The sequence below is a fragment of the Microcaecilia unicolor genome, chromosome 2 (assembly GCF_901765095.1).
Source record: "Microcaecilia unicolor chromosome 2, aMicUni1.1, whole genome shotgun sequence".
In the NCBI taxonomy this organism is placed as follows: Eukaryota; Metazoa; Chordata; class Amphibia; order Gymnophiona; family Siphonopidae; genus Microcaecilia; species Microcaecilia unicolor.
In genome coordinates this window covers 467,143,261-467,157,862 of record NC_044032.1, presented here as the reverse complement: position 1 = coordinate 467,157,862, position 14,602 = coordinate 467,143,261, and the positions used below count along the sequence as shown (strand labels likewise).

The 14,602-nt window shown below is 41.7% G+C and overlaps 1 protein-coding gene across 1 annotated transcript in view; it reads left to right on the top strand.

The window, feature by feature from the left end:
• RNF24 (ring finger protein 24) overlaps positions 1–2,813 on the top strand; it is a 147,856-nt gene extending 145,043 nt beyond the window's left edge. Inside the window, exon 6 of the mRNA XM_030191018.1 lies at positions 190–2,813. Coding sequence (XP_030046878.1) covers positions 190–328 — 139 coding nt within the window. The 3' untranslated portion in view covers positions 329–2,813. The remainder of the gene's footprint in view (positions 1–189) is intronic.
• Positions 2,814–14,602: the final 11,789 nt, after the last annotated feature.

Genomic DNA, 14,602 nt, shown 5'->3' with positions numbered 1-14,602 from the left:
AAAAAAGCAAGACGGGAGGCAAAAAAAATGAAGAACGTTCATATCAGTGTGCGCTAGTATGTACTGTGTATGCTGTAATTCTCATAAACCAGTAAAAAACTGAAATGGAAATGTGTCACCAGGGATAGACTTCTGCTGTAATAAATAAAAACAGAATATTTAAACTGAATTCTCTTTTGTTCCCCTCAGGTGCCTCATTAAGTGGTTGGAAGTACGGAAGGTGTGTCCACTTTGCAACATGCCTGTTCTTCAGCTGGCACAGCTGCATAGTAAACAGGACCACAGACCTCCAGAGGGGCCTCTACCAGGAGCAGAAAACATAGTATAGTTTACTGCATGGAACCTTCTTTTTGGAGGACAAAATACAAAGAAAGGGAAACAAACGGTCCACCTATGCAGAGAATCAGATTTCAACATCTGTTGCTTACTTCCTTGGTGTACACGCAGAATTTGAGATTCCCTCCAGCTCTTAAAGAGCACCCAGGATGCACTTGAGCACATCTGTTTTGGGATTTGATCAACCAAAGTATATGGCACCACAGAAACAAGAAGGGCAACAAGAAGATAGTATGAATGTTGACTTTTTCAGGAGTATTATACATGAACACTAGTTGAGAGCTCAGATAATTAATGTCTTTTAAATGGAGCTCAGCGTGAAATGAGCATAGGCGATGATGTTAGCAGTACAGTGAGAGAGAAGAACAAGGTATCTCCAAAAATCAAGTGCCGACCTTTCGATCAAATTCAAGATACTATGCAAACAACTTCTCTTACCAGTGCACTTCTCAACTTGCAAAAAAAAAAAAAAAGAACGTTATAATCTAGTGGTGGCTTAGTCGTTCTAACAGTCCCAGATTTGGAAGCATCTGATGGCTCAAGTAGAATGATGGCAAGTTTGGCAGAGGCTATTAGTCTTCAGTTCAACAACAATTTCTTTGCATTACTGGAGTAGTCAGAACGAGAGGCAGATTACTGTTAAGAAAACAGCAATAGCGTTGTGAGACAAATTTGGGCTAGATTTACTAAGCTTGTTTTTTTTTCTTCCTCAGATAGAGAGTAATGGGGGGGGGGGGGGGGCTTAGAAAATCAAGCCCAAAATTTGTAGAATTCCTGTTTACCCTTGGAAACAAGCTCATCATTTTCTAAAGAATCGCAGCACTTAACATTTTCTTGCACCATTTTGAGCTGACTTGCCTTCATTATCCATAAAGCACTTCTTCCCAATGAAAAATGATGATATACATAGCAAAAAAAAAAAAAAATTAAAGGTGGTCTATTGCATGTCTGCCTTATTTAGAATTTGACAAAGAGAGATTAATGACAAGTCCACAATTTGAGTCTTATTCTGTGCAGTATTTATACATGAAAGTATCTCCATATCAATGTGATGCAAAATAAATTATAATTTTTAAGAATTGTTCTTCCTAAAAGCACAGTAAAGGTATTCTTTCAAAGCAGTATGTAATGTAGTGGATATGGCTGTCTATATGTCTGTTTTATGCTTGTTCAGTTTTAAGAGGTCACATTGTCTAGTGTTAAGCAGCCAGCATCCAGTGGTATATGGTTGAAAAGGTCATGTTTCCAGTGTCCCAAAATAGTCTTCATGGTTATGCAACCTGTCTAAAATGTCAATGAATAAAAACGCACAACACCGGTAGATCACAAGGAAACTGTTTAGTCCTATTTATTTCTTTAGCTGATCACTATTGACATTATCTTAAATTTAATGATAAACAGCAACATGTTTTTACATTTTAGACTTTGTTGCTCTTAGCACATCCATGTCATGCTCAGCATTCTCTCCGTGATAGCTCTTTCTCCACATGTACAATGTTTGCCCACATGGCAGCAAAAAGCCACCACTTTGTTAAAAAGTTAATTTGGCAATGCTACATCAGGGTTGCCAAGGGTGTGGGGGGGGGGGGGGGGGCAAGAGTCCCTGAGGTAGGCAAAAGGTTCTGTTCCCTCGGTCTGCCTGTTTCCAGCTCCTGTGTGTCAGGACCTGGGTGATTGCATTAATGAGATAACCTGGGTCGTTGCCCCTCCCCACCAGCACACAGGAGCAGGACAGACTGAGGGAGGAGCAGACACCCAAAGGTAAAGAGGGTAGCGGCAGCCTAAGTGGGGGAGGGGGTGGCAGCAGCCTTGTTTGGGCCCAGCTCTGTTTCTTGGCCCTGTGCTACATGAGAGCATTTTGTTCAGACACCATCAAACTTCCTTTGTGTTTAGAAGCCAAAATATTTCTACAACACACCTTATTGGCATTAAAAAGAAAAGAAAAATATGGATGTATTATGGAACATTGTAAACTGGAGTCATTTCCTTGGAGTTCATTTTCTTTGTTGATATTAGCAGCTGCTCATTTACAATGAAATATGATAGGGTAGAAGTTATTGTCTGGGTTATGCTTATCTGTAGCCAGAGCTTACTGAACTACCCCAAACTGAGACCTGGAGCAACATACCAACAACACTCTTGTTTTATAAACTTAATGGAACGTAAACAACAAAGAAGGAAATTGGTATCTTGTTTGCTTTCCTTGTATGCAAAATGTACCAGCTTTGCAGTGGTTTCTATTACTCAAAGTATTTTGGCATCTTAAAAGAAGTAATGTTGAAGGGTGGTGAGCTTCTTGTTACTTGTACTAACCAGGTTTTGCACCCAGAATCTGACTGTTTCACACATGGAGCCTGTCCGTGGTTTGCAGACCATGTTGTACTGTTACAGGGGGAGAAGAGCTGTATATATATATATATATATTTTTAAATTCTTATATTTTTTTAATGTTTAAAAAAAATGGTTATGCCACTGTGCTTGCATTGTGTGTTCATTTCCCGACGACCTGTGTCCTTTCTGGCACGTACAAGCATTAAGCAACCATTTTGGTGCTGCAAACATAGGCACATTTTTCTTCACTGTAGATTGCCGAACAAGTTTATACTGGAGTGTTCAAATACCCCTGGAGTCTAGGACTTGGTAGCATGGAGAAACAAATGTTTGATATTGAGATTCAGTCTCGTTTGTCTCGTTTGTCTGTGTCCCAGCATAAATCCTTGAAATGTCCAACAAAACTCTGTAAGCCCTTGTGAAGTATGACAGCTGCAACTATGTCTGATCAGCTGAGAATTCATTAGAACACCAACAGATCCTTTCAGATTACACTTCTTCAGTCAGATGGCAAGCCCACATTTGTGTAAGCATGACATTCGCCTTCTTTGATTATCGGAAAGGCTTAGTTTGTGCAACAGGTATTTATGAGTTATAGGTCAGCAGGTAGAAAGTCTTGGCCATGTACACAGAACAAAAATAGAATCTTGTAGAGTTCATATCTGGGTTCTACACCTGACAAAATCGGCCTCATTTTTAAGCGTTTATGCCACTACTAAAACTATAGCAGTCATTATGAATTGAGTAGGTACAGTGAAAATTCAAGTCACTTTAGTGGACTTCAGAAACAGCTCCCACATGCATAGCTCTCTTACCACGCGTGCTGAACCCCCAACCCCCTCCCCCAAAACCCACAAATGTACAACACTACCATAGCTCTTAGGGGTGAAGGGGGCACCTACATGTGGGTACAGTGGATTTTGGAGGCCTCCCATTTACCAGCACAAGTGTTACAGGTAGGGGGGATGGGCCTGGTTCCGCCTGCCTGAAGTGCACTGCGGTACCCACTAAAAGTGTTCCAGGCCTCTAGGACTTGTTGCTGCTGTAGAACCTTGGCACACCAGTTGACACCTGAAGACTAATGTCTCCGAAAACGTCCTTTATTTTAATAAGCACGTTTACTCACAGTTAACTGCAGATCAGAGGTTGTGCCCCACTGGCAAAGAGTCTCTCTGGTACTGAGATTAGCAGTAGGTCAGAGCTGGCAGAATGCTGTACAATGCCCACTTTCAGTAACGTGGGTAACACATGAAAGGGAGCTAAAACTGGCTTACAAAAATGGCCACTACCTCATGGACTACCGGAAACAAAACAGGGCACACACTGACCCAGTAAGCAGAGGGAAAAGCACCATGGGAGTAGAGCCTACCAACATCGTGAGCATTTAACACAAGCTAGTGGAATCACGGAGCCCAATACCCTACACCCACCACAATGCATTGCTGATGTAACTCTGCAGTGCGCATAACAGAAAAGGTGTCACACTCACCCGAGAGCCACATCAGAACCAGGGAAAGGCTGTCAGAGGATAGAACACATTCTGTTGTCATGGAGGTGGGTACGGCATTTGAGGCTGGCATACAAGCTGGCAAAAAAAGTTTGTAAAGTGGGGCTTTTTTGGTGGGAGGGGGTTAGTGACCACTGGGGGAGTCAGGGGAGGTGATCCCCGATTCCCTCCAGTGGTCATCTGGTCAGTTGGGGCACTTTTTTGGGACTTGGACCTGAAAAAAAAGGGTCCAAATAAAGCGGACTAAATTCTCGTCAAAAATGCCCTTCTTGTTTCGATTATCAGCTAAAGACGCCCATCTCTCGGCCGATAACCACGCCCCAGTCCCGCCTTCACCACGCCTCCGACATGCCCCTTCCACTTTGTTTGTTCCTGCGATGGAGTGCAGTTGAAGACGTCAAAATTGGCTTTTGATTATACTGATTTGTTCACCCACGGGAGAAAGACGCCCATCTCCCGATTTGGGTCGAAATATGGGCGTCTTTCTCTTTCGAAAATAAGCTGGCTGGTATCCAAAAAAAAAAATGTGCTTTGAAAGAGATGTACTGCAGTGGCCACTGCGCACTCTGTGTGTTCACTGGTGAATAGCAGTGTTGCCTTCCCTACCTACCGTACAAGAATCTCAACATGCTATTCTAGAACCCTCCACCCACATTTTTTTTTTACAAGTAAGCAGTAACACTGCTCATGCACACCCATACCACTAGACATAGTAAACAACACACACACACAAAAAAAAGATTACACTTGCATTAAAAATTTCATCTCCACACGAGGCTGGTAGGAAAGAGGGTGCCAGCATCCTGATTGCGTACTGTGATGCAGGCTCTTCTCAGTCTACATTTGTTCCCTCTTCTGATTTTCTGAAAGGCAGAACATGATTGTGTATGTATGAGGTTAAAAAGAAGTATATTCAGAAGCCTTCCAGACAAATCATAATCAGCAGGTGCAGTGCAAGAAAAAAAGGCAAAATATATGACGGGAGGCATGTATTCATCTCCAGAACAAATTCCAAGGAAAGCATGCATCCAATGCTGCTATATCTGGTCTGCAGGGTACTGGCTGTATTTTCTGAATTAGGGAAAAGGAAAAGAAGGGGGAAGAAACTCATACAAGAAGGTACAATTACAAAAAGAAGCATAAACAACACAACCAAGATTCACAGACGAGAGATGGTTTAATTTGCAACCAAGAAATCGAACTTAACAGTCAGCACTCGGGGGAAAAGAGAAACAATACCTGTCTTTCCACTGCATGCAGGAAAGGACTAGCAAAGCCACAACCCAATAAAACACCACACCACACCACACCACACCACACATACACAGCTATAACAGTGAGGAACTGTATGCAGGAGCAGGAACTTTATTAGGATTGGACGAACTGAGACACAAGAATGCAAAGATAGACCACACCAATATGCCAGACAGCCACTATAAGAGCAATTGTATAACCTAGACAGTCGCATTGGAGCACCAGGACTTGGCCTGCTGAAACCAGATGTAATTCCCAGCACCCAGTTTTGGGCACACAGTATTCTATAAAACCTGTGCAAATTTTAGGAATGCCCATGGGATTTGGGCACGCATTTTTATATAATAGCGCATAGCAAGGTGTGCATACATATTCAAATTGTTGCCAATTATCACCCAATTATAGACACTAATTGGCTTGTTAGCCAATTTAGTTGAGCACACATCTTGGATTGGTGCCATATTTGAAATAGAGAGCTGCACGAGAACGGGGTTAGTGGGAATCCCATGGGGCTCCCTTGCAGCTCCACAGGACTCCCATGGGGATGGAAGCAGATCCTGGTCCTGCAGGGTTCCCGCAGAGGTGTAGTACCAGGCCAGCCTACCTATCCTTGCCTTGTGCCATGGCAATTATAGCACTAAAAAAAAAAAAATCAATGGATATGGTTGATAGCATTGAAATCACCATAAGCACTGAGAGGGGAAGTTATCAACATGGGCTACTGTTGAGTTATTTAGTGCAAGTCAGGTTATTTTAGCACATGAGATGGGTGGGGGTTGGAGGAGATTACGTGCAGGGATGAGGGGGGAATGGAGGATATCCCAACAGGTCAGGTGAAATTTCTGTCCCTATGCAACTCTCTATAGAATCCAGGGGTATACATATAAATGTTTAGAATACTAGTACTAGCATTTACCTACTATGGTGCCTACAAACTATTCTGCAAATATTAATTGAACTTTCATAGTAACTAACTGCAAGGAGGTGCACACACGGAAGGAGCATGGGTGGGACATAGACAGGCCTCCCACTTACTTGCATAATTTACTGAATACTGTACGTTATGTGCATCCCTGCTGCACTTAGGTACACACAATTACAGCACCTCTATGACTAGTGTAAGTGCAAATGCCCCAATTTTAGATGCATGGCTAGTCAGTATGCTAGTATTCTGTCATTGAACAAGGTCCTACCATGTGACCTTCAAGCACCTAATTGGAGGCAGCCAGTTGTAGAATTGCCCACCTTATGAAAAGATATTGTGGCTCTAGCCTTGCTGGCTTGTTTGCAAGGGAGTTTACAAGGTTATGAAAGGCTATGATGTGACAGCAGTCCAGGGATTGACTTAATGTTGAAGAGAAAGTGCTTCTTGTCCTGCACTTCCATTTACAAGCAGAAAATTGTATAGATGGTTACGCGCATGTTCATTTTCTTGTTTTTTATTTGTACACATGCTCACTTTGCATACCAGCTGTGCCTCTTACCCTGCAACTTACTAAGGCATTGTCAGTTTTTTTTGTGGTTTTTTTTTAGAAGTAAGTGTGGGGGGGGGGAAGTAGAGAGGTGTGGTAGCCATGTCAGTCCACTTTTAAAGGTAATCAATAGAAATAAAATTAAACATGGAAAAGAAAATAAGATGATACCTTTTTTATTGGACATAACTTAATACATTTCTTGATTAGCTTTCGAAGGTTGCCCTTCTTCATCAGATCGGATATAAGCAACTGTTGGTAGATGACAGTATATATAAGTGAGACATCAAAGCATTTCAGTGACAGTCTAACAGGATGGGGGTGGATAGGTGAGAGGAGGGTGACAAACAGAGCAATACAACTTTATGGTTTATAATGGGCTAGAAAACCCAGATCTTTGTTAAGTCCTGTCTGGTGGGTGTCAAAATATTTAATCATTTTGACTTCAAATGTCTTACGTTCCTGTATTGTTTTAAAGTTACCAGTGCCTAAAAAACAGTTCTAAAAGCCAGTCTCTGTCCAGCTTCAAGGCTGAAGAAGCCAGTAGGGATAGAAGGAGTGCCAACCTTTAGTCAAAAGGTCACAGTTGAACTGTCCTCAACCTCCAGGAAAGGCTGAGGAGCTGCTCCTTCACTATCCATCTTCTTAAAATTAGGCAAATAAAACACTTTTGACTCTAGAGGTGTAGAATGGGTTGGGTTGAATAATCTATAACCATAAGTGGAGGAGTGGCCTAGTGGTTAGGGTGGTGGACTCTGGTCCTGGAGAACTGAGGAACTGAGTTCAAGTCCCACTTCAGGCACAGGCAGCTCCTTGTGACTCTGGGCAAGTCACTTAACCCTCCATTGCCCCATGTAAGCCACATTGAGCCTGCCATGAGTGGGAAAGCACAGGGTACAAATGTAACAAAAATAAAAACCAAAGCATTGTTTCTCAAATAGATGCCCCTATTTTGACATTTGTGCTATTATAATGTTATGACAAAGGTTAAAGTATTATGTCCCTACTCTGAACATGCAGCTAGCTAACTGGAAATTCACTGGTTGGTACTTAACACTTCAGGAAATTGCAGTTTTGCAGGACAGCTATCAAATTTTATTTTACATTTTTGTACCACGCACCTATGGATGGTGAAAAGCTGCCCCAGCCTTTTAGACTGTAGAGTGAAACTCAAGGTGACCCCATACCTAGAGCAACAGCGTAGTTTAAACCCAGGTTTTCAACCTCCTGACCTTTCTACTCAGCTACCTCTTCAGTGTTTTGCTTCCAGAACACCAACCATGTAATAAGTCAAAATTATGTATAAACAGATCTTTTTGCCTTGCCTCTTTATAAATGGAAATGGTAGCACCTCATTTAGAAGCTTCTTTACTAAAATGAAGTAGAGTTTTGCAAAACATAAGGTACAGTAAATACAGGAGATAGGCCTAGCATCTTCCATGCATTTGGCACACATAGTAGACACCTACTGCACAGGGTCACTTACTTGCCCTGACAGCGCAGGTGTACTTGCATTACCCGCTTAGTGCATTGATTATCTTGTTGGGCAGACTGGATGGATCATACAGGTCTTTATCTGCTGTCATTTACTATGTTACTATTGCCCCAAGGTCAAAAATAAGTAAAGCCACTGGGGCAGAAGATCAGTTCTGTCCTTTCCACCATTGCCACAATCTCCATTCCCAACACACACATCCCCCCCCCCCCCCCCCAACATCAGAACCCCCAACTATCTGATTCCTTCCCTAGCATCAGAACTCCTGACACCCCTCCCCCCAAGGATTCACCCAGGTGGTCATTGTTGACCAAGAGAGGTCACCTGCCCTCTCTGGCTCTAGGTTTCAAAATGTCATTGATGACCCCTAGTGGTAGTCTTGCAGTACTACAGCTAGGGTGTCATCCTTTCATATAAGAAGTGATTGTTTTCTTTTTGAAGCCTGATACAAAATTAAGTCAAAAATACCTATGAACTTAGTCTGAAAAAGGACAGAGTGAAAAGAGCCCTGTTTGGCCTAGTTCACAACCTTCAGGCTACCTTACGAAAAAGTTCTTGCTGCAGGGACCTAGTAACAATTTTCCAAGGAAAACATATATGCATACGTTCACTTTGAAACTTACAGTAACTGCAAAGTACCTGCAGACATTTATACCTGCTTTTTATGTAGGTTACTTTTTCATGGAGCTGAAAATGAATTCTGCCTGCAATATTTTCCTCTACTGACCTCAAAATGTTCCCAAGAGCACTCCCTCTAAATATGACTACGTTTAGCAATGGAAATGTTAATTTTGAAAGATATCTCTATGGGTAGAACTGTGTTTTTTACCTGCAAAAATGAGCTTTCACAAAACTGCATTCACAATATATAGATAAACTTGTATATGTGTAATTGTTTCTGGAATGAAGGAATGATCATAGGGGTAGAACTGAGGAGCAGAAAATGCAGGCATACATGCCTAGATTAACCTGGCAAATCTGTGCATGCTCAAACACTGGTATAACTGTCAGCATATAAATTGTAGTGGATAATTTTCAAAGCAGAAGTGCAAGCTTTCATTTTAAAGAGTATCATATACTGTTTACACATAAGCTCAATCATAAGGTGCTGTTTATCCCGGCAAATGGCTTTGATATTTGGCCTTGGTATCTTGATAGAGCAAACTTTTACACTTATTGTTGAACTTCAGACTGTTTATCCTTGCAACAGAGAAATAAAGCTGTAGCACAGAGATGATTATTTTATCGTTCTGTTTTATTCTGGTATTAAAACACTAACCAGGATATTTTCATATACCTCTAGCCTGGCTGGCAGTAAGTATTGCAGGATAGTATTCTGAGCTAGGTTCTTTCCCAGGAAGGGAAATGCTTCCAGTCTTAATTTTTGTTCTTTTTTTTTTATATATATATCTCTATGACATTTACAGGTAGTGATAGATTTTGCCTGTTGGGCTTTTCTTTAAACACCGGGCAACTCTTGTCCTGAGCCGGTGGTGGGAGGCGGGGATGGTGGTTGGGAGGCGGGGATAGTGCTGGGCACACTTATACAGTCTGTGCCCTAAAATGACAGATACAAATCAAGGTAAGGTATACACAAAAAATAGCACATATGAGTTTATCTTGTTGGGCAGATTCAGTCATCGATGTTAAACCCGGATATTCAATGCCAGGTTGTTTTTGGTGATTGGCATGGAATATCCGGGGTTTTTTTAACTGCTAAAAAGTTAACCCCCAGATTCTATTTAGCACGCCTAGAGCTCTGCCCCAAAATCCAGGCATATTCTATAAAAACACATGTAACATAACTGGCTTAATAAGCTAATTAGTGTTGATAACAGCACTTAACAAGCACTAATGAGCACTAATTAGAATTTACACGCACAACTTGCTAAGTGCATTCTGTAATTCAGTGCGCCTAACTTCTAACACACGCATGCAAAAAGGGGTGTGGTTATAGGTGGGGAAATGTGCATTTCATGCGCATTCTAAAATTTATGCACATAGTTATAGAATATGGCCCAGTGTGCCTAAATCTACACACCGGGATTTACGCCATGTTTTCATTGGTGTAAATGGATGTGCGTAGTTTTAGGCACTGGGATATCAACTAAGCATATTCTATATACTGCGCCTAAATCTAGGTGCCTCTTATAGAATATGCTTAGGTGGAAATATTTTCCGTGTGGATGTTTTAGGTGCCATATATAAAATTCTCTCCTAACCAGTTAAGCGCTAACCAGTTAACTTTGTAGTGGTTAAAGATAGGACGGCTATCTAAGCGGCCCTATTTGACCGCTAAACTTATCCGACGAGGTGCTGAATATTGGCACCTAACTGGATAAGTCACGTGATATAGTCAGTTATGTTCTAGGCACTAACTGGCAATATTCAACAGAGATAACCAGTTATCTCCCGCTGAATATTAGCAGTTAGGCACCGATATGCTATTTAACCAGTCAGAAGCCGTGTCTGGCTGGTTAAATACAGGTGTTCTTTGGTCGGCTGGCACCTGGGGCGGATCGCTGCTGTGCACCCCCCCATGCAGCGTTGTCTCCCTCAGGTGCAGCGTCGTCCCTCCTGGCGCATCACTTCAAGACACACACACACCCGGGTGCATTGGCTCTTACCTCCTGGGGTGCTGGGAGCAGCCACTCGGCTGTTGGCTCCGCCGGTTCCCTGCTCCCTCTGCCCCGGAACAGGAAGTAACATCAGAGGGAACAGGGAACAGGCGGAGCCAACAGCCACACGACTGCTCCCAGCACCCCCCCTTCAGCATGCACCCAGAATGGACTGCCCCCATCGCTTCACCCTTGGTACGCTGCTGGTTAAATAGCTTTGAATAGCAGATGGGATGAGGTGATGTGCTTTTGGGGGATCTGTTTTTTAGCTAAGCAATATTTTTGTATATTTAATTGCCATTTTAATTTACAGTATTGTGTTTCTGCTAATCATGCTGTTCATAAAGGAATGTGTGCATGTGATTAACCTGAAAATTAATAAATGAAGACTTTCAAAACTGGCTGAGTTTGAGTATTTTGTCTTTAAGTTTTGTGTTACATTTCTTCCAATCTCTTAAAACTACCCAATGCTACTACCTGAATTTAGCTCATTGTGAGCTGCTACAGAAAAGGTGTGAATATGAGGCAGGGTCCAGCAGTTAGGTTGCTGAAATAAGAGTGAAAAGAAACGCTGGGATAGAGGACTAAATTGGCGCCAAACAACAGCGCATACTATATGCACGTAACTTAATTGGCTTAAGCTAATCAGCATTTTTAACAGCACTTAACAAGTAATAATGAGCACTAATTGGCAATGATTGGACATTTTCAGGCACAACTCGCTAAACGCATTCTATAATGCAGTGCGCCTAACTTGTAATGTGCGTAGTCAAAAAGGGGGGTGGTTATGGGCATGGAAATGGGCGTTTCATGGGCATTCCAAAATTTGTGCATTCAGTTATAGAATATGGCCCAGTGTATGTAAATCTACACACAGAGATTTACATCATATTTTCATTGGTGTAAATGGACACGTGTAGTTTTAGACATTATGATATCAACTAAGCATATTTATTTTATTTATTTATTTTTGTTACATTTGTACCCCACACTTTCCCACCCATGGCAGGCTCAATGCAGCAGGCAATGGAGGGCTAAGTGACTTGCCCAGAGTCACAAGGAGCTGCCTGTGCTGGGAATTGAACTCAGTTCCTCAGGACCAAAGTCCACCACCCTAACCACTAGGCCACTCCTCCACATATTCTATATACTGTACCTAAATTTAGGCACAGCTTATAGAATACGCTTAGGCGGAAATGTTTTCTGCGTGGATTTTTTAGGCACCATATATAGAATCTGGGCCTTAGCCCCAGGAACCGTGACTACTTTTAGTCATGAGCATTTAGGAAACCTGATGTAAATTTCCGGGCCTAAATGGTGGGAACACACCCAATCTCCCATGACCTTCCCATGGCCACACCCCCTTTTTGGATCCACACATAAATTTATGCCAACAAGCACTGATAATTGATAGGGCCCAATTATTGGCGCTAATTGGTTTGTTATTCAATTAAAATGCACACACAAGTTGTAGCCCCATTTATTGAATTCAGGGGATAGTGTCTTTGTGAATACCAGTTACACAGTGTTCTTCAAATTCAAGTCACCTACTTCCTGACACCAAATGTAAAATGTTTGCATTCACTGAACATCCTAACTGTACATGTAAGATTCTTCTGCTTTAACACAAGGTATGCCTTTTCCCTAGCACAAAGAATGAACTGATTCTTTTCACCCAGAAGGATGCTAGGCTGCATAGAGAGAGGTATAACCAGTAGAAGAAAGAAGGTATTGATGCCCTGTACAAGTAGTTGGTGAGGCCCCACTGGAGTATTGTGTTCAGTTTTGGAGGCCATATCTTTCCAACTGCAACACAAAGCAGGTCCAAGAAGGTCTCAATGTAAATACCTCTATTTAAAAAAATCACTCAATGTGGTTCACTCATGGGCTGCCTCAGCCTCATGCCTCATAAAATCACATTAACTTAAAATATATAAAAATACATATTAAAATAAAAAGCATTCTTAAATGAGAAAATGTACAACACGCAGAGTGTAGGTATCCAGATCGAATTGTGTACACTCACAACAAAATATAAAACAAGGAGAAGAAATTATACAATAAATAATCTGACATAGATATATTTTTAAAAATCATGCATTTAAATAAATACAGGCCATAAAAAGGCCTTAAAAGTGGACAAGACTGTGTGATGTGTCACTAAAAAAGCATTTTGCCAAATGCTAATCCTGCACTAATCAGTTAACGTGCAGTAATGTGACTGTGTTAACTGATTCACACTGTGCCGCCCATCCTCTGTCCCCCAGACATGCCCTCTCAGAGAAAAATTAAACATTTTTAGCATGCGATTTACGTGTGCACATTGGACTTTTACTGCAGGACGTCTCGGCGTGACCTGCTCTAAGTCCTTTTAAATTGTAAGCGCACACCAGTGGCGTAGCTATGTGGGGTCATGGGGACCTAGGCCCCCAAAATTTCTTTTGGGCCCCTGATTTTGCTTTGCTGCCCTGCTGCCGCCACTGCTGCCCCCTCTGACTCACCACCTCCCCTCCACCGCCGCCTCGCCACTCCCTGCCACCTCGCCATTGCAATTTAAAACTTTGGTTGGCGGGGGTCCCCAACCCCCACCAGCTGAAGTCTTCATCCAGCGCCGGTCTCGGCGCCGCTGTGCCTGCCCTACTTGCTCTTCACCTCACATCTAGTGTGCTCCTTTTAGTGAAACTGAGCATGCTCAATATCACTAAAAGGAGCATGCAGGACAAAGCATGCAGGAAGCCATGGATGTGTTATGAGAGGTTTTGGAAAGAACTGCTTGCCCTCATTTAGTCCCTGTGGATTTTTTATTATCTTTAACTAAGTTGGCTTTATCTTACAATTATTTTACATTTGTTCACAAGTTTTTCATGCAAAAATCTGGTGTGGCCAAGAGGGCCACCTTTTCTCCTGCCATAGCAAACCTGTTTATGTCATGGTTCGAAGAAAAATGGATTTATTCTTTATCGTGGTTTCAATACATTACCTGTTGGTGGCATTATATTGATGATATTATTTTGATTTGGGAAGGTTCAGGTGCACAATTACATTTTTATATGAATTAAATACATGGCATGCCACAACCAAGTTCAAAGCCCACTGGAGTCTGTCCAGTATTTCTTTTTTGAATGTGTTGGTGAACGTTCAGAATGGAAAATTTTGGATATCGGTTTTTGTACAACCAACAGACTGTAACACTCTTTTACATTTTTCTGGAAGTCATCCGATTCATTGCAAATCAAATATACCAGTATCTCAGTTTTTAAGGTACCATAAAATATGCAATTCTACTGAGGAATTTAAGGAGAACATGCCTAAATTAATCACTAAATTTTAATCTCAAAGTTATCCCAAACGGGTGGTGAAGCAAGCATCTAAATGTGCTCTTTTTGATCATTGGGAACAGTTATTATCTTGTACTCTTCTACAGATGTGCTAACATTTTGTTAATAAATATAATTTTCACACTCAACAACTGATAACAACTGTTAAAATACATTTAACTATATTGTCAATTCATCCTTGTTTTATTTATTTGTTTATTGCATTTGTATCCCACATTTTTCCCACCTATTTGCAGGCTCAATGTGGCTTA